Source organism: Cystoisospora suis, assembly GCF_002600585.1.
Source record: "Cystoisospora suis strain Wien I chromosome Unknown contig_7163, whole genome shotgun sequence".
In the NCBI taxonomy this organism is placed as follows: domain Eukaryota; phylum Apicomplexa; class Conoidasida; order Eucoccidiorida; family Sarcocystidae; genus Cystoisospora; species Cystoisospora suis.
In genome coordinates, this window is record NW_027159949.1 from 1 (window position 1) to 15609 (window position 15609).

Consider the following 15609-nt stretch of genomic DNA (forward strand, 5'->3'; position numbering starts at 1 on the left):
TTGTTGTGCAGCGGGCACTACATCCCCTTTCTCAACTTCGTCCAAGTCCCAAACGTAGGGCGACTTGGCCTTGGTAGCTCACCGCTCTGGACTGATCTGCGGACTTCAGCGCTTCGCCCCTTCGCGCTCTGAGAGAGGTTGGTCTTCTTAGTGGGCTGTTACGCCATTCCGCCTCCCTTATTGAGGTCTCTGCTGCGCCCACTGGCAAAGGTCTGTAGGCTGCATAAGCTGGCGACTTTAAGTCGCTGAAACCTGTCGTCCCATCGAGTTTGCATCCGACACCTCGGGATTTTTCAGCCCCGTACCTCCGCTGGTAGGGTATCATACGCAGCACTCTGAGAACAGTATCTACAGCTCTCCAACTCTATGGGGTGGAGTAGTGTCAACTGAGCAAGTAGCGCACGTTGTCTCAAAAAGCACCTGACGCAATGTGCACCCCGGACCGCCAATAGGTATCGAGTGAGTTTCACAGTGTTTGATGTGGGAACAACTCTTCTCGGCGTGGGCAGTTGTACTGGAAGCACCGGCCCGGTGCACGTACCCAAGACAGACAGGACACACTATGGTCACTTGTGGAGACGGCCCAATGGCACGCCACTTCCTTCACCGGTAAACTGAACTCAAAAGTCCCAGGAACGTGCAGCGGGAAGGCCCTGGGCAGCCCTGCAGCGGAAGACGCAATAGACGAACTCGGGCTGTCTGTCGCATCGGTCGCGGCAACAGTAACGCTGCCGGGCCCCCGGCGCTACCCTGCGTCTGCACTTGCGGTGGCGGCGGACGGGATGCGCTTGAGTGCTATCGAGGGAAAGGCGCCCGCCGTGTGAATTGCTGTCTCGTGTCCGCATCCTCCAGTAAGACAAAGGAACTCTCATAGGTATTTTTTAACGTTGCTGTGGACCTAAATTCCAGAAGCTGCTTTGCTCTGCCTCACCTAGTCTCCGGAGTGTGGCAAGCGTCTCTTGTTTGTGTCTCCTTTCTTGCCCTTCCTGCCTTGCACATCCAGCAATGGCGGCGCAGTCTTCTAGTCTCACGGGGGTCCCTCGGATTGCCTACGTGGCGTGCATCGTTTTTCTCTTCACGTTAGCGGGACAATCTCAAAGTAAGAGCATCATTGAAATGCTACTAGGCATGGCACAGAATATTCGGCTTTGGTGGCGATGACAAACGTATAGACACTGGCGAGGCGTGGAGTGTCTCGAAGACACACGTGTGGTGTGCACGGAGGCGTCTACTCCATGCTAGCAGGACTTTTTCCTTTTTCCTTCTACGAAGCTGTCTTTTTATGCCGTTCTTGGCGCCGCTGCATGGTTTCTAGCGGCTTTGTCTGTAGCGTTCTATTGGACACCATGAACCAGCCTTCAGTTCGCACGCCTTTCAGGCAGCCTTCGCCCGATCGAAAATTGTTTCCTAGAAATGCTGTGCAGACGACGCGTTGTACCCTGCAGCGCAAGTCTTTGTTGTCCCATCGTTTGACTACTCAATTACTGATCAGGTTGGCTGTGCACCTGTAAGGCAGCCGTCTTGCAGCGCAGGACACGAGGGTTACCTTTCGGGTGTGTATTCTTCCAGCAGCAAGCCGGAATGCAGGTCTAGACACAAGCACCACAAGTGATGCAGACAAGTATGCACTGCGACACCTCAGCACAGCCAAAGCCCCACTGATATCACAACCCCGCCGTAGTGAACGTGGATAGTCTCTTCTGCAGTTCCCCCTGGATCTCCTCTCATGCTTGGCAGTTGCCCGCTTGTGTGTTGTGTGTGCCTGCGCTCACCAGGTTTCGTTACACCCGGTGTCATCCGGTTTAACTACCGTTACGGGACCTGTCCGAACCAGCGTGCAGGCCTTTGTGTAACAGCATCGCCTGCTCTCGGAGGTCGCAGTCAACCTCTCCAGATTCTAGCCGGACGCCGGACAGGCTTGAGAGGTTTGTCGTTGAAACCCACGGGGGCGAGCGGACCACTTTTTGCCGGTGGGGACGCCGGCTCAGAAGAGAAGCCTCTTCTGGAGCGGGTGAAAGACGTTGTGGCGGAGCAGCTGGGCGTCGACCGTGCGCGGGTCACACCGGAGTCTAACTTCATCAAGGTATGGAAGCGGATGCAAGACTGATAGCGTGCAGTTTGCATCCTGGGCGTGCGCGTTGGCTGGGGTGGACAGTTCAGCGGTGATAATCTGTGACGTGTTGCCAACACCAACCGCTGAAAATGCGGACGCCGGCTACGTTTCTTTGTTTTCCTCAACAGGACTTGGATGCGGACAGTCTCGACAGTGTTGAACTTGTCATGGCCTTTGAAGAGAAGTTTGATGTGAACATCCCGGATGAGGAAGCCTCAAAGATCGCTACAGTTCAGGATGCTCTCAACTACATCGAAAAAGCTAAGTAAGCGGACACTTCACTCTGGACCGCAACGGGAGAAATCTCTCGAGTTCGACAGTATGTCCACTTCTTCAGCATCTGTAGTGTGTCGTTTCCCTGCAGAAAATCGACAGCCTGAAAGAAAACCAGCCAGTCCGTGGATTCGTTGCATGCCGACGGCACGTGAGTGTGATGCAGGATTGAAGGTCTCGCTGACGCTGTCGGAGTTTCAAGCAGTCCATGTCTCCGAATGGCTAAGCTACGCTTGTTGTCTGGGGCGTCTTCCTGACACCGCCTAGGTTCTGACTTGTTTCACGCAGAGGGGGGGGGGCAACCCGTTCAACCTTTTCGACACCGATGCTGGTACATTTGAAACCTCTTCAGTCTTCCTGAGTCGTAGTACTTCACGTTCGGGGATTCAGAATCTTCGATCCCGTTGCCGGAAGAGGTAAATCTGCTATATCCCTTGTTCTGATTGGAGGTGCGTCTCCGTTTCAGTGGTGTGTGTAGCCAGGAGAAAACGTGCACCGGAAGGGTTACACGCCACAGACACCACCTTTGCAAGGCCTCATTGTTCTGTGTCCATGTGGTGCTGAAAAGGCTGTCTGCAGGGGAGTTCCCCTCGTTTGTTTTTTCGTGACCTGAACAACTGCAAGCGGGCATGTGCGTGCGCTCCTTGCGCCGTGCTGAAGCACGTTGTGTTCCGTCAATGCAAACCTGAGTCCGCGCTTTGAAGCGCAAGAGAAGTCTCCCGGGTCAGGTTGGGACAGCATGGTTTTACCGTCTCCGTCATGAGGATACACTCCTACCGCCGAGATTGTCCTAGATCGCTCACGGTGTTACGGGCGACGAACTGCGGAAGCACTCCAAATACAGACAGTGCCGCGGGGTCCGGTCTTCTCGCAGGGTATCTGCGGCAGAACTGAGGTCACGTCACGATCCCCGGTGTATTCTAGGAAAGACATGACCGACCAGTTGACCAGCGTTTCTTTTTCGTGCTGGGTATTCGCAATGACCGGCGCTGGGAGGCCCCTAGGATCACGGTAGAAGTCTGCTCAGCAGGCTGCCCACAAGAGGTGTTGATTACTGAACTTGATCTACCGAACGGGTTTGACGGGCATTGATCAGTGGGTAGCAGGTTGTCAAAAACTTGTTCGCTTGCTGAATCTGGTATCCAGTGAACCGGTCTGTTTCGCGCCACGAACTTGAATCTGGCACGCGGTGAGACCGCTGCGGGGAAGCAAATCGGGGTGGACAAGAACACAGTGCAAACGACTGGCGACATTGAGTCGTGCCACCCGTGTTCCCGAAGTACGCACTATCCGTCGTAGCAGAAGAGCACACCCTGGCGCGTTCACCTTGTCTGGCGCCAGCCAGTAACGAGCTACACCCGCTGTGTGCAGGCCGATTTTCAACAATACGCCTGTGGTACGTCACTGAACTAGGGAAATCCCGGACCTGGGGACAAAGTCTCATAGCCGCCTTCGTAGTCGGGGCAAACGCCCAGGTCAGTCAGAGCTCCTCTCGGCCGCCAGAAGACAGAACCGTTGACAATCTGGTACTGGAACACACCATGGCTCAAGCGCAGTCCTTGGCAAGGTTGGGGGCGACAACAAGCATGCATACACTCCCACGCCTGAGGCCACTCACTTTAGGAAACCGAGCAGTCCACACCGCAGCAAAACGCTTCCTGACACGACGCTGCTGGTCTGCCAGCTAAAAGCACTCCTGAAGTTATATAGCGCGAACGATCTCGTTGCCTTTCACGCAGTGCCCATGCGCACTTCAGCATCGCCCTGCACCTCTACCCAATACCGTTACTGGGCCCTTCTTTTCTTGCCCGGTAGGGCTGTTGCGGAGAAAATCTTCCTGCGCGTCGAAGGTGCCACAAGGCGTGACGGCCCTGTACCGACTGGAAAGAAATTCGGAGGACACGGCGGTCACGCCTTGTCCTCCAAAATTCTTCCGCCCGCCCGCGAGAGACCTTGAGCGCTCTTCACAAAGCAATGCGAATGACACTGTACTGATACCCGTTGCAGTTCGGCAAAGTTAGCGCGTTTTTTAATCTTTAATCGGATCGGCGAGAACTTGGTCGAACGACTACATGGGTTAAATGTGACACGAACGCCGATGCTTGTCCAGCATTCTCCTGAGCGGTCTCTCCACCGCTTCCTGAACGCAGTGCCGCTGTGAGCTGCTCAGCTGACAAACCACCACAGTCTGTGTCCTCATCGACGAGGTGTGTCGAAAGCCAAGATGGACGCAAGGGGGGACGGTGACACCTGACCACTACTGTAGGCGCTGCAAAAGCTCCGGTCCTGAAGAGACCATCAAAATCATAATGCACAGGACATCACGCTAGGAGGAGCAGGAGCTGTCCACCACACCAACCTGCCCCAGACATTATCATGGATGGACTGTACTGCCCAGACAACAGTTTCTGGCCCGACATATTGCCAATGCTACAAGAAACTGAAAGCCTGAACCTTGAGCTATGCAAGCCGCTGTAGCATTACCACGAGCGGTATAGTCGCGTAGTACCAAGAACCAGTCCGCATTCTGACTGGACAGTCATAGACAAAAGTGATGCCGAGTCATTGCATGAGGACTGCCATCGAACTAGGGCGACCGAACCCTTCTCCCACACAACTGCTTCCCCCTGCAACTCTACGTGCTTCCTGGAGCTGCGGGGCCGACCTGACAGTTTTCTTCAGACCTAACGACCCCGTGGTGCCGACAAGCGCTCAAGGAACTCTTGCTGCGCTTCTGTCCGAGATAGGTAAGGTATACGCAAGTTACCCGCGAATACGTATCACTCTCTCTACTTTCTCGCAGTCGTGCCACCTCACATGCAGGGCACAACGGTCCACCGTAGAACTCTGTCAGTGCACGGCGGTAGGAGAATCTCGGTCTGCAGGACGCCGCTAACCAAATACGGACAAGAGGTGGCATCCCATCCGATAGAGTGTCCCTGGTCAGGGGCTGGGCCGCTTGAAGAGGACGCGCGCACTGCGCCAGCCGAGACTGGAGGATAGGACAGTTGCACAGTCGCTTCCTGAATGCAGTGGCACAGGGAGACGGGAGTAGCACCACGTAGCGACATCCACGCTGCCTTCTTCCGCCTGCGGCGCATTCGTTGAAGCTTTCGGAACGCAGCATTCGCAGCGCCCTAAATCACTGACAGACAGCCGTATGCGATGCAGTTACTGCAGCACTTCTCGTGGCACAAACCACATACAACTCCTGAGGGACAGTACTCAAGTAAGTAAGGAACAAATAAACGCTTCTCTCTCTTCTCTTGACCACTACGAGTGCACACCAAGCTTCAGTGTTCGTCAAAACTAGCCCGTCCCGAACCATGTGCTGCCGCTTCCTTACAGGATCCCAACAGCACGAGTCACCCAGACCATCTATGTCAAACGCTGCAGCTTTGTCCTTTTTCAACAATTAGAATTTTTCGTGAGTCCCGCGCTAATTCCCCCATGCTCCACCGGGAATACACGCGTGACTAAACGCCTGCTGCCAGGCAAAACTTGGGGATGCTGAGGAATTAGTGGCAACACGCTGATCGCATCCAGCTTCATGCCGTCAGCAGGAGCCGCATTTAGCAGTGCACATTCCACCCTGCGTCTGAATAAACCTTTTCGGACCTGAGGATTGGTTGTCTGGTTTGTGATTACGGCCCTCAGAGTGAAGGGCACTCCGACAGCCGGGGTCGGCGCATGGTCCACTTTGATGGTGATGGGCGCCAGATCCACGCACGCAGGAATTAGCGCAGACAGAGAAAAAGGGAACTGCAAACAGCGGAAAACCGCAGCACACACCACCGAGGACGGAGCACTTGAGAGCAGTCTGCGAGTACCAAGGGCCAGAGCAGTCTGCGAGTACCAAGGGCCACACGCTCCCCACTTCCACTATTATGACGTGTGAGCCAACCCTGCGTTTCCTAGGCTGTCGCCGAAGGTCACCCATGGAGGCCGGGACAGAAGACCGACCAGGGGTGAGAACTGTCGACGATATACAAGGAACAGCGAAAGAACTTCGGAGATGACGTTGCCGAAAACGGACGAGCAACCGACTTCAGCGAAGCATGTACCATTGTTCTCCTCTAGTGAAGCGCAAAGACACAGAAGCGCTAGCTACCGTGTCCTCGTGCACGCCCGTAGTTGACGGGGACACCGCCACATGTAAGATTGTGTGCAGTGCTTACTATCCTGCCTCCCGCCTCTCCCGTAGACTTACAACCAGTGTACGAGGCTCAAGAAAAAGACTGCCGAAGACGTTGAACGGGTACGGCAGTGCGTATGATTGCCGGCTTAATCGGACGTGGAGCTGCGCAAGAACAATCATGTCCGCTCAGAAGCACACGAGAAGCCACTAGTACAAAATAACATCTGCAGAGACTGACTGCCCATGCAACCGTATCCGAGACGCCGACACCAGCAAATTGAAGCGGCCTTCCCGGACATTCTAGAACATACCAGACACACCAAAAGGGTGAAACAGCGTAGCACCAGCTCAGCTTGTGTGAAACACTTGTTCATAAAATTTTGTCCATGCTCGTGCATCAGAGCCGCCGCGCGTTTGAAGGACCTGCACGCCTGAGTCCCAGGCGTGTCATGCTTCCCTGGTGTCCGTCTTGAGACGGCGCGGCCCTGTACCAGGAAAGCGTCCGCTCACAGGCTGACGGACCCTCTCTGTTTCGACGTGCTACACACATTTAGTAGCAGGGCAATATGGATCTTTTGCTGAAGAAGAGGGAGTCCGTCACTCACCAAGCCAGATACTTTACGCCTCGTTTCAACCGAGCCGCATCCCCGGGGCGCCCGAGCATACGAGAGCTGTTAGGGCCCGGGCTACCTTCACACTAGCCGCGAAAGGACGGCCTTGTGACCGCCTTGTTAGTGCTCTAATCCTCGTGGTGGCAACACAGACGTGCGGCAGGTCACGACTTTCCATCAGCTGCATACAGTACATGTCGTGATGTCGGGCAAATCAGTACTACCTCATGTGATGAATGCTGAGCACACTGAGATTCCATTGCCCATCCAGTCGATAGACGCCAACTTCAAGAGCAAGCAGACTGTCCTCTGCCACCAGCGAGCAAGCAGAGCGCCACGCGGTGCAAGAGGCCCCGGCACTCCTGGCAAGGTTCAATGCCACAGTGGGACAGAGAGAGGGCGCTCCGTGTTACGGTCCACCCTATCTCCCCTGTCCTTAAGAGTATTTCACCCAGTGGAGGTTTGTTCTGATGAAGAACTACGTAAGGCCTGCGAAACTCCGAGAAACTTCTCTTATCCTTCACGGGCCTCCGACAGCCGCCTCAGCTCTCTAAATAAACAAAACTCTCTAGAAAGGCCCCGCCTGCGCGACTTCACTTATGACGTCTATGCGTTCCTTTCCCACGCGAAGCCAACACGCAACCAGCCACAAACGATTCGTCTCACCGCAAAATCTCCATATGGAGAAACGTAGCCATGCTGAGCTACAGCTCCTCGAGCCCGCTGTCGTCCGTGTATTCCAATCTGTACATCACAATCTCTATGCCGTCCCTCGTCCGACTGCAGCAGCCTGGTCAGCATGTCACGCACGTCCATCAAAGCGCTCCAAGATTCCGACCGTCCGACTGACTGCAGCCGCCCGATCAAAGGCCAGGCCAACAGCTCTGTTTCTCCTGCTGTTTCCAGATCTATAGAACAACCTGCTTTCCCGTCGATGGGTTGTTCAATTCCTTCCGAACCTCCACACAACACTGTCCCCCCAGCGTCCACCACAGAGGGGGATGCAGTTCCGTGTCCCTCCCCAGCCACGGGTGTACGCTCTCCTCTCCGTCCTCGTTTGACGTCCCGTCCAACAGTCAGCGCCGCTCCACAAGCCCCGCACGACTTCCCATCTGTCCACCGTCGGGGTGGACTCCAGCTGGAGGCGCAAGGTTCGCAAGGTTTCGCCTTCTCTTCTGATAAACCCCCAGCTGTCACTCGCCCAGCCTGCGCCTTTGAACACGCCGGCATATTTGCCTCCGTACTATAACATTCGGCTTGACACCTTGCCTTGGCATAACGAGATCCGTTTGCCTCAGCCGAAGACTCACAAAGCTCTCCTGGACTGCTTCCTTCTTTTTGCCCTCCGCCTTCCGCCGAATCGTCTTCTCGCCGGGCAACGCCGTTACGTCTTGGTGGGAAAGGTTCAAGGTGGACGTCTTTGAGCTGAGCTGCAACACTCGAGGGATTAATCACGTGCACGTACACGAGAGGCCTAACCCCCCCCGGGTTCCTCTCTCCTTCTCCCGTTGAAGTTGCAGATGATGACGACGGGACGGACTGGCCGCTACAACTGTCGATGCAAGCAGCCGCGAACGGCGCGGGCTGTATTTGAACCTCTAAAGGCTTTTGCACCAGAATACAGCAGCTGGCAGTTACAAAGTCTTCCGGAGGCTCTGCATTCGAAAAAACATCTTCCTCTCCTTCTACGACCTCTTTTTGAAACCCGATTCTCTTTCTTTCCGTTGCGTGTACCGCGGGGAATTCAAGGATCGCCCTTACCTGGACGAGGCCTGGAGTCCGGGTCCGAAAGAGCACCGGGACGCATAGCGCGTCTTCGTCTTCATTCAGCTGAAAGCACAAGCGCGTTTCGTACTTCTCCTCCAAGAGCTCTTCGACTGCGCAAGCCACTTCCTGGTTTCCTGATCCCTCGTCCGGGTATTCTGCCCGGGAAGAGTTCCGTGAGTCAGTTCTCTCAGAGGTTTCCTTACCTGCCCTGTTGTTTCGGATATCAGATGTAGATGCAGGGAGGTGAAACGCACTCCCACCTCTCCCCGCAGCAGACTGCGTTTGGACCTTGGATCCGGGAGCGTTGTCTCGCACTCGCTTCCCTTGAAAGGATAGATTAGCCCACTCCAACCCCGCAGGCATCGCTCGGCGGCGCCCGAGTGCCTGCTGTGACAACCAGAAGTCAACGCTTCCTTCCTCGTGAAAGTCCCAGGGTCGACCCAAGGCAGAAGAAGGGACCCAGTCGACGACAGAGAAACTTGAGGGCTGGTGAGCTCCTGACAGTGCAACCTGCTCCGCTTGCCTGAGAACACGACCATTCCGTTTGTCTCCTCCGGTGAAAAGTTCACCGGAGGAGACAAACTTTTCACTTCCAACACCTTGTGTCCTATCACTGCTTTCTGCAACAGGAGACCCCTTGTCTCCTGCTCCCCCCGTAGCGAGCGTACATTTCTGTGCGCCTCGTCCTTGGTACCCCATCGGAGCGAGCGCTGGCACCGCGGTAGCAAATTGTTGGTGCCCATTCGCCCATCGGACCTCACTGGCGGCGCAGGATGGCTTCGCCTCCAGTCCGGCTTTTATTAGGTGGCCCTCCCTCTGTTCGTGGCGTCTGTCACGGTACATGTGGTGTCTGTTGGGTCGAAACATAAAGAGACGACGAGAGGGAAACGCAGGCCCCGAACCCTGGCCGGTGATTCTCCCTCTGTCCCCTTGTCTGTCCGGCTCGTTGGACAGTTCGCGAAGATAGCTATTTTTCCTTGAAAGACGGTCGGGGGTCCCTTGCATAACGTTTGCATCTTCCTCACCGTGCTGTCGTGCCTCCTCATCGACAGGGGCGCGTGACCCCAACATGAGATACAACACCTCTGAGCCTTCCATGGTTCTTCCCTTTTTAGTCTCTACTTCATTTCCGCAGTCACCTGTCTTCCAACCAAAGTGGACATTTTCTTCATTCGAGAAAGGACACCAAAGGGTATAACCCAAGGAACTGTACCGCCGATGGACATCTCGCACACAGAGATCACACGGGATGTAAGGAGCAGAAGCAGCAGAACCACCAACGTCCGGTGTGCGGAGAGATCGCTTCAACGTTGCTCGTATGCTCTCATCAGACGACGAATGTTCCGATAACTTCGGACAATCCCTTCTTTCAGGCGCTGTTGAACACTGCTGCTCCGAAATGACTACCATTCCTGTCTGTTTTCCTCGTCGAGGCCGGGGTGGCTCCTCATGAATCCAGGAAAATACACTAGAACCAGAAGAACTGACTTCGGAGTCAGTGCCTTCGCCGGGCAAAGTCGTCGGTGTGTGTGGCTTATCATCACGGATGAACCGTAAAGGCATCACAGGCTGATCAGGGGAGACGACACATGGGAAGACCCGCCGCGTGCCAAGATAGCCTCCGATGCCGTTCGCCTTCTTTGCGTGTGACTCGATCCCCGGGCCCGCGATGGCGTTCTGCGTTTTGCATTCGTGCTCTTCGACAAAAACCGTAAAGACCACAGGCACACTACCTCTTCTGTTCGTTTCCGCTGCAATACCTCGGGAGCTCTCTAACGACGACCTCCGCTGACGTCCACCGGCAGCTAGTAGCTGGCATTGTCCGCCATCTCCTGTCCTGGTTTCTGCACCTGGTTTCGCAAACGTACCTTCCCCGCCCTTCCCTTCAGCTCCGCCTCCCACAGTCTTTTCCACACGAACGTTTTTCTCTTTCTCTCTGCGGGCTTCGAATGGCTGGCCCTCTGTACGTACCGCTGAAGTATACCCAGAGGGCGGCCCCGGATTCTGACCGTTCAGGAATGATCCTTCAACCGGTTGAGGGACGCGGCCGCCACTTTGGCCCGGGGGAGAGGGTGAAGTCGGCGAAAGGGAACGGGACGGAGTTCCCGTGCTCTGGCACCTATTACTGTCCGCACTAGTAGCTGGGTCTGCTGTGGCATGGGACGCCAGAAGGCGAAGGCGACAGCCCCACAGCTCGCGAGGAAGATTAGAAGCGCCTCGCACTGCAATCCGGAGCAGCAGAGGGACGTCCTCGTCCTTCCATGCAAACGTTGGGTGGGAGAAACCAACCCGGAAGAAACAGGAAGGACGTTTGTCGCTCGACGGCTGAAAGAAAATCACAACAGCAAACAAGAAGAGAACGAAAGTGAAAGAACAATACCGCAGAGTAGCTCTCTTATCTTGTTATCTTGGACAAGAAGCAAGAAAGACAGAGGAAGTCTCTTCAGAAAAGGTCGTCATGGTCGCCAGTCACATTCCGACCCGTATTCACCCATGTACGTTGGCGTATGCCTGTCACCGGGTGCCTGGCGCGGAAAGTTCTTTCCTTGTCTTTACTTACTTCTCGTGGTGTCAAAAACCCAGCAGTTGGAGAAACCCTGCGACGCAAATTGCCTCTACGCATACATCTAAACCCGCGAAAGACGCACTCCAAGTATTGGGCAGGGGGTAGAAAAGCGAAGCCGTGTTGGAACGCCCTTGAAAGAAGACTAGCCTACAAACAGTCTGCCCCGAGAGAGCGAGGAAAAAGTCACGCGAAGGCGGGGAGTACACTCCGCATGCTCGAGACAATACCAGTGCCGAAGTAGAAACGTATTGACGTGTCTGCCCTGAAGAGACGTGTCTTATAGAGGAGCCTTCATGAGACTGCACGCAGACAAATGCTTGCCCGTGTGCATTCATCAGAGAGAATGGGGCACGCCTACACGTCGATTCGCATGAACTGGGTACTGGGGCAAAAGCTGACCAAGACAAGTGCAAAGTGTTCGGAACAGCACACGCTTTTTCGGGTGGTATGGTTATTGATACAATATTGATTCAAGACTTGAGGTGACTCTACACGACTCGATGCGAGGGTACGGAATGGCTTGTTCCTTACGCTCTACAGGCGACGAAACACACACGACACCGGCTTCTGTGCAACCGAACGCCAAGAGCTAATGCCACCTCTTCCTCAAGAGAAAACAGAACACACGACTTCACTTTTCTACGAAGCAGGCGGCTTCTTTCAGAAAAATCTCTACCTTGTGATTTGGTAAGAATAGATGCACAGATGAAGCGGCCGCGAACTCCTGGCTGCACACAGGCAGCGGTGGTGGAGGGACAGCGAGCTGTCTCTGCAAAAGGGCCTTCTGCACCGGATCGGGCCAGCATCCGTGGAAACACACTTTCTCTTGCAATCGAACAAACGAAGAAAGTGTCCTGCTCCGAAAAAGGCGTCCGGAAGGTGAATAAGAGGAACTAAGACAATGGAAGTCCTGGTTGCTCCGGAACACAGTCACCTGACCTTCTATCTCGCCTTGAACGTCTGGCGGGGCAGGATCGCAGGTACGACTGAACTTGAATGAATCAGCATTCTGAGAGGACGCAGGCGGCTGCGCACAATTGTTTTTCTCCAGCCGCCCGTGATTTAACCAGGAAAGAGGCTGAGAAATTTTAGGTGGGGGATGGAGTGGATCAAGGGGCAGGAGGGTGGAGAGACAGAAGGATACAGCCGGACAGTCATGCCACGCTAAGGAGAGACTCACAACGCGCGAGGGAACCGGGTGAGATGAAAAGGAAGCAAAAAGAGAAAGCACTGCCTCCCCAGGTGAAACAAGGAGACGAAACCAAGAGGGAGTTCCTGATACAAGAGTACATGCCTCCGCGGCTGCAGTTTCGCCTCCTGCGGAGTCTTGTTGCCCATCTGGCCGCCATGAAGAAACCGTGTGCTTCTCTCTCTCGGGGGCAGTTCGTCGTTCCCCGGCCTTGTCAACCCCGAATCCCGTCAGGACGCTTCTCAGCGGGGACAGCGGTATGAGTTGACAAGCCATAACACCACGAGTTGTGCGCAGGACGCCAAAACATCTTAACGTTAAGTCCACACCGAAGTTCTGCTCCAAACACACGACGCCTTCAACGGCAAGTCGAGATTTGTTAATGTGCTTCGGTTTCGCCTCTCCAAAGGCCCTTTCTTCCTTTTTGTCACGCTGCTGCTGTTCTGTTTCTTGGGCCGGAGAAAATGCTCCATCACTTAGGTTTCCGCTGTGATATTCTTGACGACGCCCACCGGACGTCCCCACTCGCCCGGCCTCCTCTGTCACCCGCAGCTCATCAACGCTTGGGAAGCGTACCCACCCCACGACGGAAGGAAGACTGATTTCCGCAATGACCTGCTGCGTCTTGTTGCCTTCCTTTCCGTCACCACAATCAGATTCGCGAATGCCTTTGCTCTCTACCTTTCTTCCTCGCACCAACCCTTTCTCCGTGCGATCTCTTCTCTCTGACGGGGAATCTGTCCGCGATTTCTCCCTTCCCTCACCTTGTGCTCTTTCCGAAGACGCAACACAGTCCTGCCTTCCAACAACTGCTGGAGTCTCGATTCTCTCGGCTCCCGTATTTTCTCCCACAAAACGACGGAGGTTCGGCACAAGACCAAAGACGATAAACTCATAAAGCTGCTGACGCTTCCGCAAGGTCGGGTCATCCTCCCTTCGCCTCAAGGCCAACAGGTTGAAGAGCTGGAAGACAGCCAGAAGACCAATACGGTAATTTTCGACATCCAGAAGAGAAGGCAAAGCACCAGGCATCCGGCTCTCTTCTCTTGGAACCGACTCTTCCCTCCCCGAGGCTTCCTCTGCCGCCAGAGCAGACAAAGGCCCCAGCGTCCTGATGGGAGTATTGCTGATAGAGTCGTTACCTTGCGTGCCCCCATCTTGTTCTCCCTCCGCTTCCGCTACAACAAGAGGGGTCTGCTCCATGCTGCACGGCAACCCGAGCCGCTCTGAAGGGGCATCATGCGATTCCATGACGCCGCCCGAAGAATACGGCGGAAGTGAAGAGGAGGGTTCCGAGAGAGGTGCCCAAGGGGAGACGTGATTCTCGGAGTGGGAGGCTCCTTCCGAACGCGGGAGACTACTGCTTCCCGCGGTGCGGAATGGTGCACGGAAAGAAGAGACACGGCGCGCTTCGAAGGTGTGAAGGAGTGGATTGACACGAGCCAAATCGTAGAGTACTGGAGGGGGGGGCACCGAGAGTAGAGAACAGACGCAAAGAAGAAGACGGGCCAGAACATAAAAAAGAAGCGGCGACCACCTGAGGAAAAAAGACGGACCGCATACGAATAGCCGCTTCGTGATAGCCGTGTCTCACGAGCCGGGAGGAGCTGAAAGCCACACGCAAACAAATCAGACTGACGAAACCCCGAACAGCCCAGTCTTTGCCACTGTCGGCTAGCTGAGCCTCTGCTACTGACTGACACCGCGCCGTGCTAGACCATCTGCAGTCCAAGCCACCGTCCCTACGGACGGGATCATTGGCTGCTGAAAAGGTTTAGTTGGTATCCCCGACTTATTGCTTCCCTGTCTCGACTCTAAACATCAGGCCTCGCCGCGTCTCGCAACGGAGAAAGAAGAGGCTCCTCGATGGGTAACAAGCTGTGGTATGTCGCTGTCAGAGAGGCAAGTTCTCCATGCAAAAGGGGAGGACGACTCGTTCGGCCCGCCAAGCTAAACTTCAACAAAATGAACTCGGTAACCCCTATCTAGCTAAAGCAGATGTGTCCGACAACAGCCATCACGATACGAGCGATCCCTCGAAGTACCATTCACTGCGAGAGCTCTACACTAAGGACGAGCAGTTAGTCATACAAATGAGGTCAGAGATACTGAAGAAAGGCTCCCTATGATCTTCGTACCCTGCATTTTTCATGGCCCAAAAAGACAAACCTCCTCCTTGGCCATCTGATTCATTTCCCCCGGTATCCATGAAAAGCCCCGGGAAATTCTCATGGCCTCTAGCTTCAGAATTCGGCATTTCTTTCTCTTTCTGAGGCATTCGGAGGACGGCCAAGCCGGGAGTCGCTGAGCTAGGAAGAATACCTGCTTCGGCTCTTCCGACCGAGCTTCCCTCCTTGGGCCACCGTTCTCCTGCACCCCGGGTACCCAGAGCACTGTGACTACTACTGTCGTGCCGGTCAACAAGTGTAGAGGGAGCAACAGAGCTGCGGAACGGAGAGGGGTCTCGCCCCCCGGCTATGTGCGGACTAGTGCCCGGCGAGGTCAAAGAAGCCAAAAGAGAAGGCGGAGACCCAACGCCGTAAATATTCGCAGAAAGAGCCTGAGCAAGTGTTGCATATAGCTGACGAGCAGTAAGCATGCGCTGACTGTCGAACAGGGCATCGGCGAGCTGGCACGCGATTACAGGACAATGCCGTGAGCCGCCTATCATCTGGACGCAACAGGCACAGATAAGCAGGCGACCCCTTTACGCATCAAGACGAGTATGCGTGTTCTGATACGCAAAAGCAGATGCAGTTTCCCCGAGGACGCGTTAAGATTCTGCTGCAGTACCGACTCGTGTTCGCGAAGCAGATCTGAGAAGAAAGAAGAGTCCGCATATTCTGAAAGCAAAAACTTCACTAGCACCTGAACCGGAGAGGCAACCTACAGTACAACAAAGTCAAAAAGCCCGACACTCCCCGCGCGAGAGTGGGGTGTCCAACCGCACAA

At 55.0% G+C, this 15609-nt stretch overlaps 2 protein-coding genes across 2 annotated transcripts in view; one reads left to right on the forward strand and one right to left on the reverse strand.

The window, feature by feature from the left end:
• The first annotated feature begins 473 nt into the window (after positions 1–473).
• On the forward strand, positions 474–2924 carry CSUI_010330 (acyl carrier protein). Its single transcript, XM_068070435.1, has 4 exons — positions 474–1099; positions 1776–2083; positions 2242–2378; positions 2478–2924. Exons 1-4 carry the CDS (start codon positions 1006–1008, stop codon positions 2491–2493), a joined length of 555 nt encoding a protein of 184 aa, XP_067917583.1. The 5' UTR covers positions 474–1005; the 3' UTR covers positions 2494–2924.
• A 907-nt stretch (positions 2925–3831) lies between these two features.
• Positions 3832–15609, reverse strand: part of CSUI_010331 (uncharacterized protein) — a 19088-nt gene continuing 7310 nt past the window's right edge. The window contains exons 8-14 of the mRNA XM_068070436.1: positions 14796–15328; positions 11463–14194; positions 7802–11227; positions 6597–6686; positions 6005–6148; positions 5204–5409; positions 3832–4672 (exon numbers count right to left, since the gene is read on the reverse strand). Of these exons, the coding sequence (XP_067917584.1) occupies positions 12100–14194; positions 14796–15328 (2628 nt within the window). The 3' untranslated portion in view covers positions 3832–4672; positions 5204–5409; positions 6005–6148; ... (1 more) ...; positions 7802–11227; positions 11463–12099. The remainder of the gene's footprint in view (positions 4673–5203; positions 5410–6004; positions 6149–6596; positions 6687–7801; positions 11228–11462; positions 14195–14795; positions 15329–15609) is intronic.

What these genes read in the sequence shown, in the direction of transcription:
- CSUI_010330 (XM_068070435.1), top strand. Translation starts at nt 1,006, where the DNA reads ATGGCGGCGCAGTCTTCTAGTCTCACGGGGGTCCCTCGGATTGCCTAC. An exon ending in GTTAGCGGGACAATCTCAAA is followed by an intron (nt 1,100 to 1,775) that starts GTAAGAGCATCA and finishes TGCGCTCACCAG; the next exon opens with GTTTCGTTACACCCGGTGTC. An exon ending in CGGAGTCTAACTTCATCAAG is followed by an intron (nt 2,084 to 2,241) that starts GTATGGAAGCGG and finishes TTTCCTCAACAG; the next exon opens with GACTTGGATGCGGACAGTCT.